The sequence below is a fragment of the Nyctereutes procyonoides genome, unplaced genomic scaffold (genome assembly GCF_905146905.1).
Source record: "Nyctereutes procyonoides isolate TBG_1078 unplaced genomic scaffold, NYPRO_anot_genome, whole genome shotgun sequence".
NCBI classification, from domain to species: Eukaryota; Metazoa; Chordata; class Mammalia; order Carnivora; family Canidae; genus Nyctereutes; species Nyctereutes procyonoides.
This window is the reverse complement of record NW_026575130.1, coordinates 770,788-784,738: the sequence shown is the minus strand read 5'-3', so window position 1 is coordinate 784,738 and position 13,951 is coordinate 770,788. Positions and strand designations below refer to the sequence as shown.

Genomic DNA, 13,951 nt, shown 5'->3' with positions numbered 1-13,951 from the left:
CATTTGTGTTTTCAGCAATGTGAATTTACAAATTCACCCTCAAAGAATTGCCTTTCTGGAAAATTATTTGACCAACCTGTCTGAAGGGTTTCAAACACTTTGGTGTATAATGCCTCCTAGTGGAGCTGAAGTTCAATTTCCGGTATCTTTCCATATGTCAAAGCATGATCTAGAAATTTGATCCTTATTCCTCATTCTTTTATTGATAAACATGCTCCCACCTGACTGAACATTAAAAAAAAAATATTAACATACCATTCCTAATTGTTCTCAGTCTCTTGTCATTAGAACAGACTTGTAGAAGTGAAGGTAATGGCATTAGTAACTTCCTCAAAGATGTGCCTTCTTTTGAGTAAATTCATTTTTTCATAATAACTCCTCAAAATACAAAATATAAATTCTTGTCTTTGGCTTATATTTTACTGAAGTTTTAGGTTTTGACACTTTAAAGCAGCTTAGGCTACAGTTTTCTCATACTGATAAATTTCTTTTAATATCTGAAACCATCTTTTAATTAAACATTTCTATAGCGTTTAAGGATAGCTTGATTTTGAGGGTTATCAGTTAGGACACTCATGGCATAAGAGCAAATAAAACTAGGAGTCACATTAGTCCTAGTTTTCATGATACTTAGCAGGTTTAATAATAATAAAAAACCTAATAAAATAACAACAATGAACACTTAAATAAAACTGTGTCAGGGACTGTTCTAAGCCCTTTACAGTTGTTACCTTTATCCTTGAAACAAGTGAGTAGGAAACCAAGGCACAAGTTTTTTAATTTGCCCTGAAGTTCCATTTCAGGGTGGAGCTCATATAGAAACCCAGGTCAGTGGTTCCCGTGACCATTCTGCTCTATTGCTTCTCGAGGTTTGGGGGAGGGGATGTACATTTCTGAACACCGTGGAATAGCACCCACCATTATTGGCAAGCGGTCCTTCTGGATTCTTTGGAGCATTTCCATTATATATTTGCGTTTCCCTTCCCATTAAAAGCTACTCTCCATTTGTACCCTATATTACCTTCTGTCTTCCAAGAGTCTTGCTCTTTTAAATATTCTTTTCTGTTTCAGTTTTCAACATTTTTCGGAGTTGATGAAACAGTACGGCTACAATTTATTCTTCCAACGTAATACTGGCTTCTTTCCACCAGCATTTAAATGCCAAATCTCTTGACTGTCCTACTAAGAAATCCTGTCCTTCCTCTGTGATTCTCTTATCCCCTTTTTGAGTTGCCTCCCCTGACTCCCATTGCTCAACATATTCCAATCTAGCATTTAAGTTCATTGACCCCATGAAACTGCTCTCGCCAAACTCACCCATGACCTTTTTACTAATTCCAACATGTCTTTTAGTCTTTAACTTCCCTTTGGGAAGGCTGTAACTTGGCTGCCCCACTCTCTCCATGCATCCCTCTTACCTTGGTTTTGTGACATCCCCTTGCCAGTTTTCCTTCTTAACCTCTCTGGCCCTTCTCCACAGTCTCCTCAGCTTTCTGCTTCATTGTCTGTATCAGAGATTTGCTGCCCTCTCACTACAGAATTGCCCTCGGTTTCTTTATCTATTTGCTGTTGGGTTTTTTTTTCTCTGTATGTAGATGACCTACAAATTTTGAACCCAGAGCTGTCTCCTGAGCCTCAGGCTCATATTTTTAGGTGCCATAGTTTATCTCCCTTGCATAGTTTGCAAGCTTCCTTAGCATGCACAAATGTAAATGACTACCTCTTGTACACAGTACACACAGATGCACACATACACACTATCCATGTCTACTCTGGGGTTTCCTTTCTGACGGAATGGTCTTAATGCCTACCCAGCTGCCCGGCGCAGAAATCATTTTCAGACAGTTTCTTCTTCTTCACTAACTCTAACTCTTCCTTATCCCCTTCTGTCAAAACCCGTTATTTTAGTGCAGGCCGCCATATACTCACTCAAGTGGACTACTCAACCTCCTAAATGATCTCTCTGCTTCTAGTTTTACCACCTTATAACCCCCAAGTAATCTTCTTAAAGAATATCGTGTCACTCTTATTGAAATCAGTTTGAATGTCTTGACTTTAATTTTATGATTAAATCCAAACTCCCCCTTAACGAGGACTCATTCTTCCCATTCTTCCACCTTATTAATCTTTTGCAAACACTTTGTCTCTCCCTAGTAAGTTCCAGCTAAGTTTAAGTTCTTCAAGTTTATTGAAAGGGTGATATTTGTTCTCTCCCACTCTGAGCCTTCATGCATATTTTTCCCTCTGCTGAAGTATTTACCAATACAATTACCTCACTAATGTCTAATTTTTTCAGGTCCTAGCTTCAATATAACTAATGGGAAATCTTTACTGATTAGACCTTGCCCCCTAGCTCAACTAGGTCACATATCACTGATTTTATTTATATATATTAACATATATATACATAAATATATATAAATACATAAATATATGTAAATGTAAACAAATTTCTATTAAAAAAAGCTATAGCATATCACAGCATTTATGAAAACTACTGTAATTGTAAAGATGGCAGGGGTTTTGCTTGTGCTGCCCACTGTTGTCTGTCTCTCCAGTAGAGGGCCTGGCAGCTGGCACATAGAAGATGTGCAATAATCAAGTTAGAATAGACTACCTGGTGGAACGGCACATTCTTTGAGCACCCAATTACTTAGAAGGTTCTTTCAAGTGATTGGCACATTGTCACTTCTATGTATTGGTTCTGGTTTTATACTCTAGGGAACATACAGAGCAATCATTAGACTATTTTCAAAGGAATAAAGGAATGTGCTTTGGGCTTCTAGTTCACATAGAGCATCGCGCCTAGAACTGAACACTTATCTAGGTGTGGTCTCACCTCAGAGTAGAGCAGAGCCATTTGATAGGATATCCTTGTAATAGAGTAACTTGGGATTACATTTGCTTTTATCTCACTATAGATTCATGCTGACAAACTCCCCTCGGTTCTTTTTTAAATACCATTGTTTCCAAGGAGTATCTGCAGGTGTGTTTTTTTTTTTTAACACAAGTTCAAGATCATACATTTCTTCTTGTTTAAAACCCATCCATGTGCTCGCTTCGGCAGCACATATACTAAACCCATCCAACTTGATCTGAAACGTCAGTTGGCTAACATGGGAAGAGATTTTAATCCTGTTAGTTTACTATTCTACTCAATTTCATAGCATCTCATTTGTAAACCTTACTAGCTGTGTAATCATAAACAGGATCTTGACTTAATTACTTCAGGTCTTTTCCTCATCTGTGAATGGGGCCAGTAATGAGACTGGGGTTACCATGAGGAATAAATGGTCATAAAACACATAGTGCAGTCCTTAGGACATTATATGTACTCAATATACTTAACTCTTAATATTTATTCATATCATTGATACCAAAGTTGAATAGGGCAGATACAGGACAGATGCCTGTGTCAGACCACTCAAAACCACTCTCCCAGGTTTGTTTATATATATATATATAAATATATATATATAATAAATATATAATAAATAAATATATAAATAAATATATATATATATATATATATTCATTAATAATGGTCTCATGTAGCCAGCCCATTTCTATTATTCTGCCCAGAGGACATATTAGAGAATTTTTTAAAATGCATTTCTCAAGTACATTGTCTCTGATATTTCCTAGATTGATTTATTCATTTAAAATACTTTCCAAACCCCCCCAAAATTTTTTTTTAGTTTTTCCAATTTGTTCTTAGTGAACCATTTAAATAACTTTTTCCAAGACATTGAGTATTACCCTTATTTCTTTTTATTTTTTTATTTTTTTTAATTTATTTTTTTGTTAAGTTTTTTTATTTATTTATGATAGTCACAGAGAGAGAGAGAGGCAGAGACATAGGCAGAGGGAGAAGCAGGCTCCATGCACCGGGAGCCCGATGTGGGATTCGATCCCAGGTCTCCAGGATCGCTCCCTGGGCCAAAGGCAGGCACCAAACCGCTGCGCCACCCAGGGATCCCCCTTATTTCTTTTTAAAATCTCAAAATACCAAAGCACCTGGGTAGCTCAGTGGTTGAATGTCTGCCTTTCGCTCAGGGTGTCATCCCAGGGTCCTGGGATTAAGTCCTGCATCAGGCTCCCCACAGGGAGCCTGCTTCTCCCTCTGCTGTGGCTCTGCCTCTCACTGTGTGTCTCTCATGAATAAATAAATAAAATATTTAAAAAAATAAAATAAAACCTCAAGATACCTAAAAATTTCTACCTCTTGAGTAAAGAGCATATGAAGTGATTTATTGATACCGGTTAATATCCATTATTTACAGGTAGAAACCCTCAAAATTGTACAGAGAACCATTAAGAATATAGATTAAGACAGTTTTATAGACAAAACAACAACTGGAAAATAGTTTTAACATACACAACATACAATTATGAAAAAAACATAGAACACAAATTGTTCTACCAAATAGATTCCAAGGTTATTAAAAGTCTGCAAGGCAAACTTTAAGTTGAAAAACGTTTAATAGGTGTTACATGGTTTAAAAAAAATTAGGTATAATGTAAAAATGTTTTTCCCCCTCACTGCAAATGGGAGAGCCAAGACAACTTTTTACCCCAAATCTATACATTTTGAAAAATAATTTATATGTCTAGCACAAAGAAAAAAACTGAGAATGTTTACAGTTCTGTAAACTATGCCTTTCATGAAATGCAAACTGTATCACTTTTAACAGTTAAAAATTGTGCGATCAGAAATCGAATGTTCCCTTTAAAAGGTACAATTGTACCTTCATTGACTTTATACCTGAGCACCAAAGCTGAAGTCCTAAGTGTCGTCTTGGAAAGCTATTCTGAAAAAGCGAGAAATCAAAACTAGCCGGTTATCATCTGGAGAATTAGGCACCAAGAAGGAGATTATCTCCTTAGAAATGCAACATTAACAATAGAGAAGATCCAATTAATTAAGCAGCTGGCAGATCTCTTTGTGAATACAGCAAAGGAAATCCACATAAGAAGATCCTCCATAAAGTCCTTTGTCTTCTACCAGGAACTGTCGGAAAACCATTTCTGGCTGCTCTCGCTGCTTTACTATTGTCAGCTAGGAAAAATAACAAGGTAGGTGGTTATGAACATTCTCTGAATGTCGCTCAATTTTGTATGCTTAAATTTCACCAAAATTATATTATGTCCACTGTGTGAAGCTTTAGAGGATGATGGGAAATTGCCTATTATCCAGAGTGGAGGGAGGCACTGACCCCCAAACCATAAAACCCAAGACATACAAGTATAAGTGGCAACAATGAAACATAAAGCACCATGGGCAAGGCTTCAGAATGGTACTATCACTGGAGTCTTAAAGGATAAGGTAGGATTTCCTTAAAGATGGGGCTTAGAGAACATTCCATAATGGGGTGCCGTACACCACATTCCAAAGATGGATATGGCTGACATGTGAACTAACAGTCTCAAAGTCAGTAGAAGGTTAGGGATAAACAACCTTAAGATTAGGGACAAAAGCCTAAGTGAGTTGGAACTTTTGAGGGAATCATGATCCAGTGAAAGTGCTGCAGAACAAGAGGAGTTAACTGGCAGCATATAGAATGCATTAGGAGATGAGGGAAACTACATAGGAAGCAGTTGGAGGCATTAAGGTAGAGATGATTAGGATCTGAATTACAGGGCAGTAAAGGTAGAAAGGGAGGAGATTTGAGAGGTGCTACATGGGTAGAACATGTGATCCTTGATCTCAGTGTCATGAGTTCAAGCCCCCCATTGGCCAGGAACCTACTAAAAAAAAAAAGAAAAGAACAATAAACAATTGAGAGGTGCTACAGAGATGGACTACACAGGGGACTCTTGTTCCCTGCTCCTAACAACTATCTAGGGCCATGCTGTCCAGAAGTGTAGCCACCTAGATGTGATTATTGAACACTTGAAACATGGCTAGTCTGAACTGGGTTGTGCTGTAAATGTAAAACACAATGGATTTCTAAGACTTAGAAAAAAAGAAAATGCAAACTCATTAATTGCTTATCCATGTGGAAATGGGGACACGGCACTGGAACAGCTGTGTGGACAGGCACACTCCATTCCAACATGGAGAAGCAAAACAAACCTTTGATGGAAGCTTCAGACTTGCAACCTGGTGAGCCTGAAGCCAAGGCCATTTTCTTTTTACTGATGGTGTTACCTACCTTCTCCCAACTGCCACTAGGCCTCTACATTGTGTCTGATGGCCAATGGCAATGTGGATCTGGCCTCAGTGAAAACGCCCTGGCTGGGATTGGGCAGTATGAGACATTGTGAATGGATGGATTTGAGGCTCTGATTTCTTTAGAATTTCTTTAGAATTTAATTTCTCTGGAAATGAATGGGGGGGGGGGGAGTTCATACTACACATGTGAGGGACATATTTTGTTGCTGCCATTCACTTGGCTTATTTATTTTCCTGTGGTGCTCACTGTAAAACCTTTGATGAAGTGTGTCTGGCTATGATATGAGGTGGGAAATAGAACAGGAAATGAATTTCAGCCTAGGAATAAATTTAGCTTTAAGGTAAAATAACAAATATTCTGGCTCAGGTTGCCTGGGGGGCTCAGTCAATTAAGCATCTGAGTTGGACTCAGCTCATGACCTGAGGGTCCTGGGATTGAGCCCTATCGAGGGCTCCCTGCTCAGTAAAGAGTCTGCTTCCCCCTCTCCCTCTGCTCCTCTCTGTGCTCATGCTCTTTCCTTTCTATCTTTAAGATAAATAAAATCTTAAAACAAAACAAAAAAAGCCCTGGCTCTACCATTTGAGTTTCTACAGACAAAGTTGAACTACTCACTACTCATTCCAGAATGACACAGAAAGTATGGTGGAAGGTTTCAGGAAGCAGATTCATGGAAGTGGTGGCAAGTAGTCTTAGCTGTCTTAACATGCTGGTGGTCTTCTCCTCAAGGAGTAGACCACAAAAATAAGAGGAAAAAGTACTGAGATGAACTGGGGAATCCATATTTTATCAGCCCCTTCCATTTACATTTCTATAGGGAGGAACATAGCCTTATGTAGAGTGGCAAGAGAATATTCAAATGATCAGTGCTGGTTGCCTCCCAGCCTCCTATGTAGCCCCTTCATGGAAGAACTGACCATCTCAAGTAGTCCCTGTTTATATTCTCTAGGCCACAGTACCAGTGGCCTTAAAGAATCATGGCCTGGGTGGCTCAGAGGTTGAGTCTGCCTTCAGCTCAGGTCATAATCCTAGGGTCCTGGGATTGAGTCCCATATCAGGCTCCCCACAGGGAGCCTGCTTCTCCCTTTGCCTGTGTCTCTCTTTTTGTCTCTCATGAATAAGTAAATAAAATCTTAAAAAAAAAAAAAGAATCATTGCACTTCAAAACCCTTCTCATCTCTCACTGCCTGCCCTCATAAGTAATGAAAGTGATTAGGATGGCCCAAAAGAATGAGCTGAATGAGAAGACAGCCAAAGACACAACTTAGGGGGACACCAACTCTTCTTATGGGGCAGATAAACAAAAGGAAGCCAAAGAAAAAGGTCAGTGAGAAAGGAGCATTCTGACAAAATACGGTTTTGAAAGTTGACAGAAGAGAAAATTTGAGGAAAGAGGTAATACTCAATTTTTTAAGTGTTGTAAAGGGATTGAGAATTTCCTTAGCAGTTTGCCCATTGTCATGTAGCTGGAGACATGGGAATGAGAGAATATAAGCAGTTAATAGATGGCTTTTTCAAGAAGCACAGTGATAAAATGCCTGGTATATTGTTAGTATTTAATACAAAAATAAAAGGGAAGCAGAATCTTGGAGAAATAGGAGCTTCAATGAAGGTAGATTTGCTTTTTTTTTTTTTAAGATTTTATTTATTTATTCACGAGAGACACACAGAGAGAGAGGCAGAGACACAGGCAGAGGGAGAAGCAGGCCCCATGCAAGGAGCCTGATGTGAGACTCGATCCCGGGACTCCAGGATCACGCCCTGGGCTAAAAGGCAGGCGGCAAACCACTGAGCCACCCAGGGATCCCCAATGAAGGTAGATTTGAACTGCTTTATAAACTAGAAAGGAACCAATGGGAGGGGAGTAATCTAGAAAACACATGTGGAAGAAAAGAATGACAAGGGCATGGAACACAGAGAACCTGGAGCAGGGCAGGACGAGAATTTATCAGTGAGACATTTGATTTAGCTGATCTTCCCATATATAGCGTGATAGCAATCTCTTCTTGTTCCCCCAAAAATATAAAAGCATGGAGACAATGATGAGGTCTACAAGGGCCTTCTGGATTTGATTCTACTGTTCTTGACCCTTCCGTTCCAGCTTTTGTTCCCTATTCAATCTTGACTCTTTAAAAGAGATCTAGAGATTCTATAAATGTGTTTTTATTTCCTTTGTGTGGTTTATTTTCAAATGTCAGGGCCAAGTACAGTGGACTAAGCAGCTGGTGCTCAGCCTGTATCTGCCCCGATCTAGCCAGGAGACAGTAATGCACGTGAGTGAACTCCGCAGAGCCTCACTTTCCTATCTGTTAGATGGTGCTGGAGGGAGATGAAAAGTAGTGGGAGGACCAGGTATCTTCTAGATTCCTTTCAACTCTAGTATCTGTAGATTTTAGATTTTCAAGTTTGTTATACAGATAGCACCTTGAAAAGGCCCAAGTCTTATAAACAACAGATACATTTGCAAGTGGCACATAAGAAAATTTGATTTAAGTATGCAAGACAAAATTAGTTAACATGCAACTGCTCATATCTTATTTACATATATTCAGAGCTTATTCCAGATATTTTTATAAAAAGCTAATAACATGCACTATTAGAGCAGATAGGAGAAAGCAGAGGAGAGAGAAGTTTTATTTGTCCTTGAAGGAGAGGCTACTGAGCACAAAAATGATCTCCACATTTAGCCTCTTCTCTGCAAATGGAGCAGGTGGTGGGGATGCTGCTGCTGCAGCTGGAATAAAGGTGGATGGATCATCATTGCTGTGCACTCAATATCGTGGTTGTCAATTTTTGTTTCATGAAACCTTAGATTTTATTACATGCCTCCAGGCATTCAGAATATTATATGAAAAATTTATTTAGTGTGAGCCTTCTCTGCCATCTCTAGGTCTTGCCTTGAAACTGACCTTGAGTAGATGTCATGTGGTGTGAAAAGAATTCTGGAAAGATTCTGTGGTTACCCAGTCATCCTAGAGATTATAAAGCTCTTCATTAGTTCAATTTACCTCAGCTCTGCCTAAAGTTGATGTGAGCATGCATTAATATCTTTTATGGTTAAGGATGTTGACTTAGATTCCTATCACATTTATGTTTCAGGGGAAAATGACCCATAATACCCTGACTGTTGTAGAGGTCCACCTCCAGGTGAGTGTCCTATACCTCTGCAGGGAGTGGCACAGTAATAAAGCAGCATCGACTGTACATTTTAAATTCTAGGAGAGTCTAATATTGAGCTGGAGAAGGAAGATAGGTAAGTAGCTGGGACTTAATAACAAGGTATAATTTTCCTGAGTTACAGATATTTCATGTTCTTTTATTCAAACTTAAAAGCTTTTGAAGGGCTTAGAAGGGCTAGAATAACAAACTTCTCAAAGAACATAAATCTAAAGCTGTAAAAATAAAATTTTAAAAATGTTCTGAATGGTAGTTCTGAATTAAGTACTTTTAAGCACTAAAGGCAGTCATTTCATAGTCTGTTAATGGTATCAATTGCTACTAAGCCATGAAAAAGTTCTTCATGATTACTAAGTTAATACTTACTAAAATAACCTATGGTCAGCCTGTGGTGATAGCCGTTTACTTTTTATGTTTTCATCTGTTGAGTAGGTAGCTATATTAGAGGTTAATATGATGTTTCTATAAAAAAGTTCACATGAGGGATCCCTGGGTGGCGCAGCGGTTTGGCGCCTGCCTTTGGCCCAGGGCGCGATCCTGGAGACCCGGGATCGAATCCCACATCAGGCTCCCGGTGCATGGAGCCTGCTTCTCCCTCTGCCTGTGTCTCTGCCTCTCTCTCTCTCTCTCTCTCTCTCTCTCTCTCTCTCATAAATAAATAAAATAAAATAAAATTAAAAAAAAATGTTGTTAAAAAAAAAAAGTTCACATGATAAAGACACAGGACATGCATTTTAAAAGTCTGTAATGAGGGACGCCTGGGTGGCTCCGCAGTTAAGCACTGCCTTTGGCTCAGGGTGTGATCCCGGATTCCGGGGATCAACTCCTGCATCGGGCTCCCTGCATGGAGCCTGCTTCTCCCTCTGCCTGTGTTTCTGCCTCTCTGCCTCTCTCTCTCTCTCGAATAAATAAATAAAATCTTTAATAAATAAATAAATAAATAAATAAATAAATAAATAAATAAATAAATAAATAAATAATAAAGTTTGTGATGAAATTTTTAAAAAACACAAAGAAAGGAAAAAAATAAAATCTCATTCTTACCTTCATTGAATATGGCCTCTTTTGTTGGATAATACTCATTATCATTCTGAGTGTTTGAGAATATGGGTTTCCAACCTCAGGCAGTAATGTCTAAATTTAAGAAAACCAAAGTTTAAGTTTCAGTGTAATTGGTAACACTTAGAAGCAGCAATGAGATTATCAGAATGTAAAAGTTAAAAAACATCCTTCTACACCATATGATTATTGGCTTAGTTTGTTTACCTAAAAACCAAAAGTGTGAAAAAAAATGCACTAAAAATTAATTATTCTAATTGGCATATACTTCTACGAATTCTAACTCTCCATCTTTTGAAAATAAACCTCCTTCTCTGGAATTTGACACAGGTACATCACTATAACTATACAATGGGTATATGTTTTATGCAAAGGATATCTTTAGATCATTCACCATATTTAATCCCCTTGTAAGGTGGCTATTTCAAGGCTTTATCATGGGAGAAAAGGATGTACCTTATTCCTACAGTGGATCTGTTGCCATGTGAATCATTATCATGTTTAGAAAACGCCATCTAAATACCACTGTTCCAAAATTAGACAAACCATCAAATGCTGATTTTTCAAGGAGACTGTGGCCCCTGAGATGTCCCTGAAATCTGGCTAAAGGCTTATAAAAAATAACCATCTACCTAGACATGGCCTCCAGGGAACATGAAGGATCTGGACTTCATTTCTTCCAATAAGACAGTAAAATGCTAATGCCTACTTTTCAAAAAAAGATATCAAGAGCTAAAACATCATCTGTGAATCAGCCATTGGAAAGCCAAAATAGAACATTTTACCATCAAGTCACAAGTGTCAGGAAAAGATCATGGCCAATATTTTCCACAGGAGTTGTGTTAAAAAAAAAAAAATTCATTATTTATATTCACATTCCATCCCCTATATGTGTATTTTTTGACATCAAGGTAGATCTTTTTATGTAACAAATAATGTTAGTACACTTCACATACATGTTTTGAAGTGCCAACTGTCTCTGAAATGAAAGTGATATTTAGTTTTTCCTTTTCTTTTTTGAAGGTGGAGAGGAGGCACACTGATATAAACATCAATCTGTTGCTTTGAGATAGAGAAACTTTGGAGATTTCTTATGTAATAATCAATTCAGCAAATAGACATTTAACATTTACTACAATAATACATTGTGACAGATGAGGAAGCTTCCTTAAATTTTATATAAGCATTCCTCAAATTCATAGCTCTTTGTCTATTGAATTTTAATTTATTTTTTAAAAATAGCATTTCTAACCATTCCTTAATTTTAACCACATGCAAACATCTTGCTATTTCTAAATTTTCATCTTAAAACTAGTCTCTTAGTAGACTTAGTAGACATGGACACCTTTAAAAATATATTTTTGATACTCACAATGGATATGCAGCTGTCTAAACTGACCACCTACCTAGCCTGGAAACTTGATCCTGTCTCTTCCTCCAAGATATTATGTATCTATCTTCATAACAGAAATTGGGGAATTAACTAGAGTTAATTCAGTTTGCCATCATACAAGTTTGGCCTCAGGCAACAAATCTGCTGATCTATACATGTGAACTCATAAGAAATCCACCATTAAGCAGATTAAGACAATAGCCATCATAGCAATGGTGCTCATGCCAAATGGTCTTTAAATAAGATCTGCAATAAATGTTGACTCTCAAACAAACTGTAATTGCTGGTTTTTCCTAAGGCACTTAATTATTTTTTTTTAAGATGTTATTTATTTGAGAGAGAGAGAAAGCACATGAGTAGTGGGGAGGGGCAGAGGGAGAGGGAGCCAAGCAGGGAGGCCGACATGGGGCTCGAGCCCAGGACCCTGAGATCACACCTGGAGTGGAAGGCAGAACTTTAAATGACTGAGCTATCCAGACACCCCTCTTAAGGAACTTCAAAAATAAAGTCATTTGTATTCATTTTATATCAAGTCCACAGTCTCTTTTATAATGAGAGGAGTATATAACATATATAACAAAGGGGTATAATAACCTGTTTTTGTAAGATTATTATTTTGCAACTCACTAATCTGACATAGTCTTAGTCTGTAGCTGAACATGTATAAAAGATTTCTGCATTCTTCTAAATATGCAGTTCAGGGATGAGTACAGAGTATAAGAACTAAATTCACTTTCCACCTGAAAGAACTTGTCTCCAAACCTTAATTCATCTATAAAACATTGACAACAATATCCATCTCACTGATTTGTTATGAGAATTAAATGGAATGATGTTTTTAAAGTATTTAAAGCACAGTAATGAACACACAGTAAATGATTGGGATGTGTTGGTAATCTCTAATTAGAGTCATGTATTTTGGTTGTTTGATAATATTTTTTTTTGTTTTTTTTTGTTTTTTTTTTGTTTGATATTTTATACAAAAACTTTATACCAGCTAATTGTTATTCATTAAAACATTAAATCCTCTTTCTTATAAAGAACTATATGCCTAATTGTTCTTTTTTACTTTGTAGTATGTGGTTGCACATGAACACGAAACATTTAAAAATCTGTACATTACCTGGGTGGTTCAGTTGGTTAAGTGAGAGTTGGCTCAGGTCATGGTCCCAGGGTCCTGGGATTAAGCCCTGAGTCCGGCTCCCTGCTCAGCAGGGAATCTGCTTATCCCTCTAGCCCTCCCCTCAACTTGTTCTCTTTCATACTCATTCTCTCAAATAAATAAATAAAATCTTTTTTAAAAAAAGAATTTGTATATTACCTCAAAAACGAAAAAAAAAAACCTACTTACCATATCTGTGTTGACATGTGCAAAGGATGGCACATTAAATATTCCTTGGACCAGTTCTGGTGGGCTACTAACTCCTAACCATAAGAACATGTTTAGACCATTAGCCAATAAGAATATTCCTTCTTCTGAAAGACGGGACTCAGAGCAACGAATAGCAGCAGGAAGTGTTGTACTCTTGACATCTAAAGTGTGCTGTAAAGGCAAAGGCAGGAGAGTTAGTCTGTCCTCCTCCCCTTCTCTCTCTCTCTCCCTTTTCCTTTCATCTCTTCCCTTCTTTCCTTCCAGTGCATATTTAATGAATGCTTATTGTGTGCCAGGCATTATTCTTGTCATTAGACAGTAACTGTTCAAGCTGCCTCGAACAGCTAATCATTTTTTGGAAGGAATAAGAGGCAACAAATAACATAAATAAGATACACTGAGTTTTAAATGGTGTTAAGTGCTATGAAGAAAAGCAGCAGAAAGTGAGACAGACAGGGCATGTCGGTGCTGGTGGTACAATTTTAAACAGGGTAGTCCAAGAAGGCTTGTTGGGAAGGTAACTTTTGAACAGACCTGAAGAGATGAGAGATGGGGCCATGGGGATCTCTGGGGAAGAACATTCAGGATAGAGGAAACAGTTGGTGCAAAGATCTGAGGGCAAGAATCTGTCTCAGATGTTTCAGGATCAGCAAGAGGCTGGGGAACCTGGAGTAGAGTGAGGAAGTGGACAGTAACAAAAGATGAGATCAGGTAGGAAGCAAAGGAGGTTAGTACAGACCGCACTGGGCCAAGGCAGTAGGAAATGTGGTATTTACT

At 38.0% G+C, this 13,951-nt stretch overlaps 1 protein-coding gene across 2 annotated transcripts in view; it reads right to left on the bottom strand.

The window, feature by feature from the left end:
* Positions 1 to 4,230: 4,230 nt before the first annotated feature.
* The window catches only part of SEC24D (SEC24 homolog D, COPII coat complex component), a 103,522-nt gene continuing 93,801 nt past the window's right edge, over positions 4,231 to 13,951 (bottom strand). For both annotated transcript variants that reach the window (XM_055342496.1, XM_055342497.1), the window contains exons 21-23: positions 13,154 to 13,345; positions 10,395 to 10,484; positions 4,231 to 5,059 (exon numbers count right to left, since the gene is read on the bottom strand). In XM_055342496.1, coding sequence (XP_055198471.1) covers positions 4,919 to 5,059; positions 10,395 to 10,484; positions 13,154 to 13,345 — 423 coding nt within the window. In that variant the 3' untranslated portion in view covers positions 4,231 to 4,918. The remainder of the gene's footprint in view (positions 5,060 to 10,394; positions 10,485 to 13,153; positions 13,346 to 13,951) is intronic.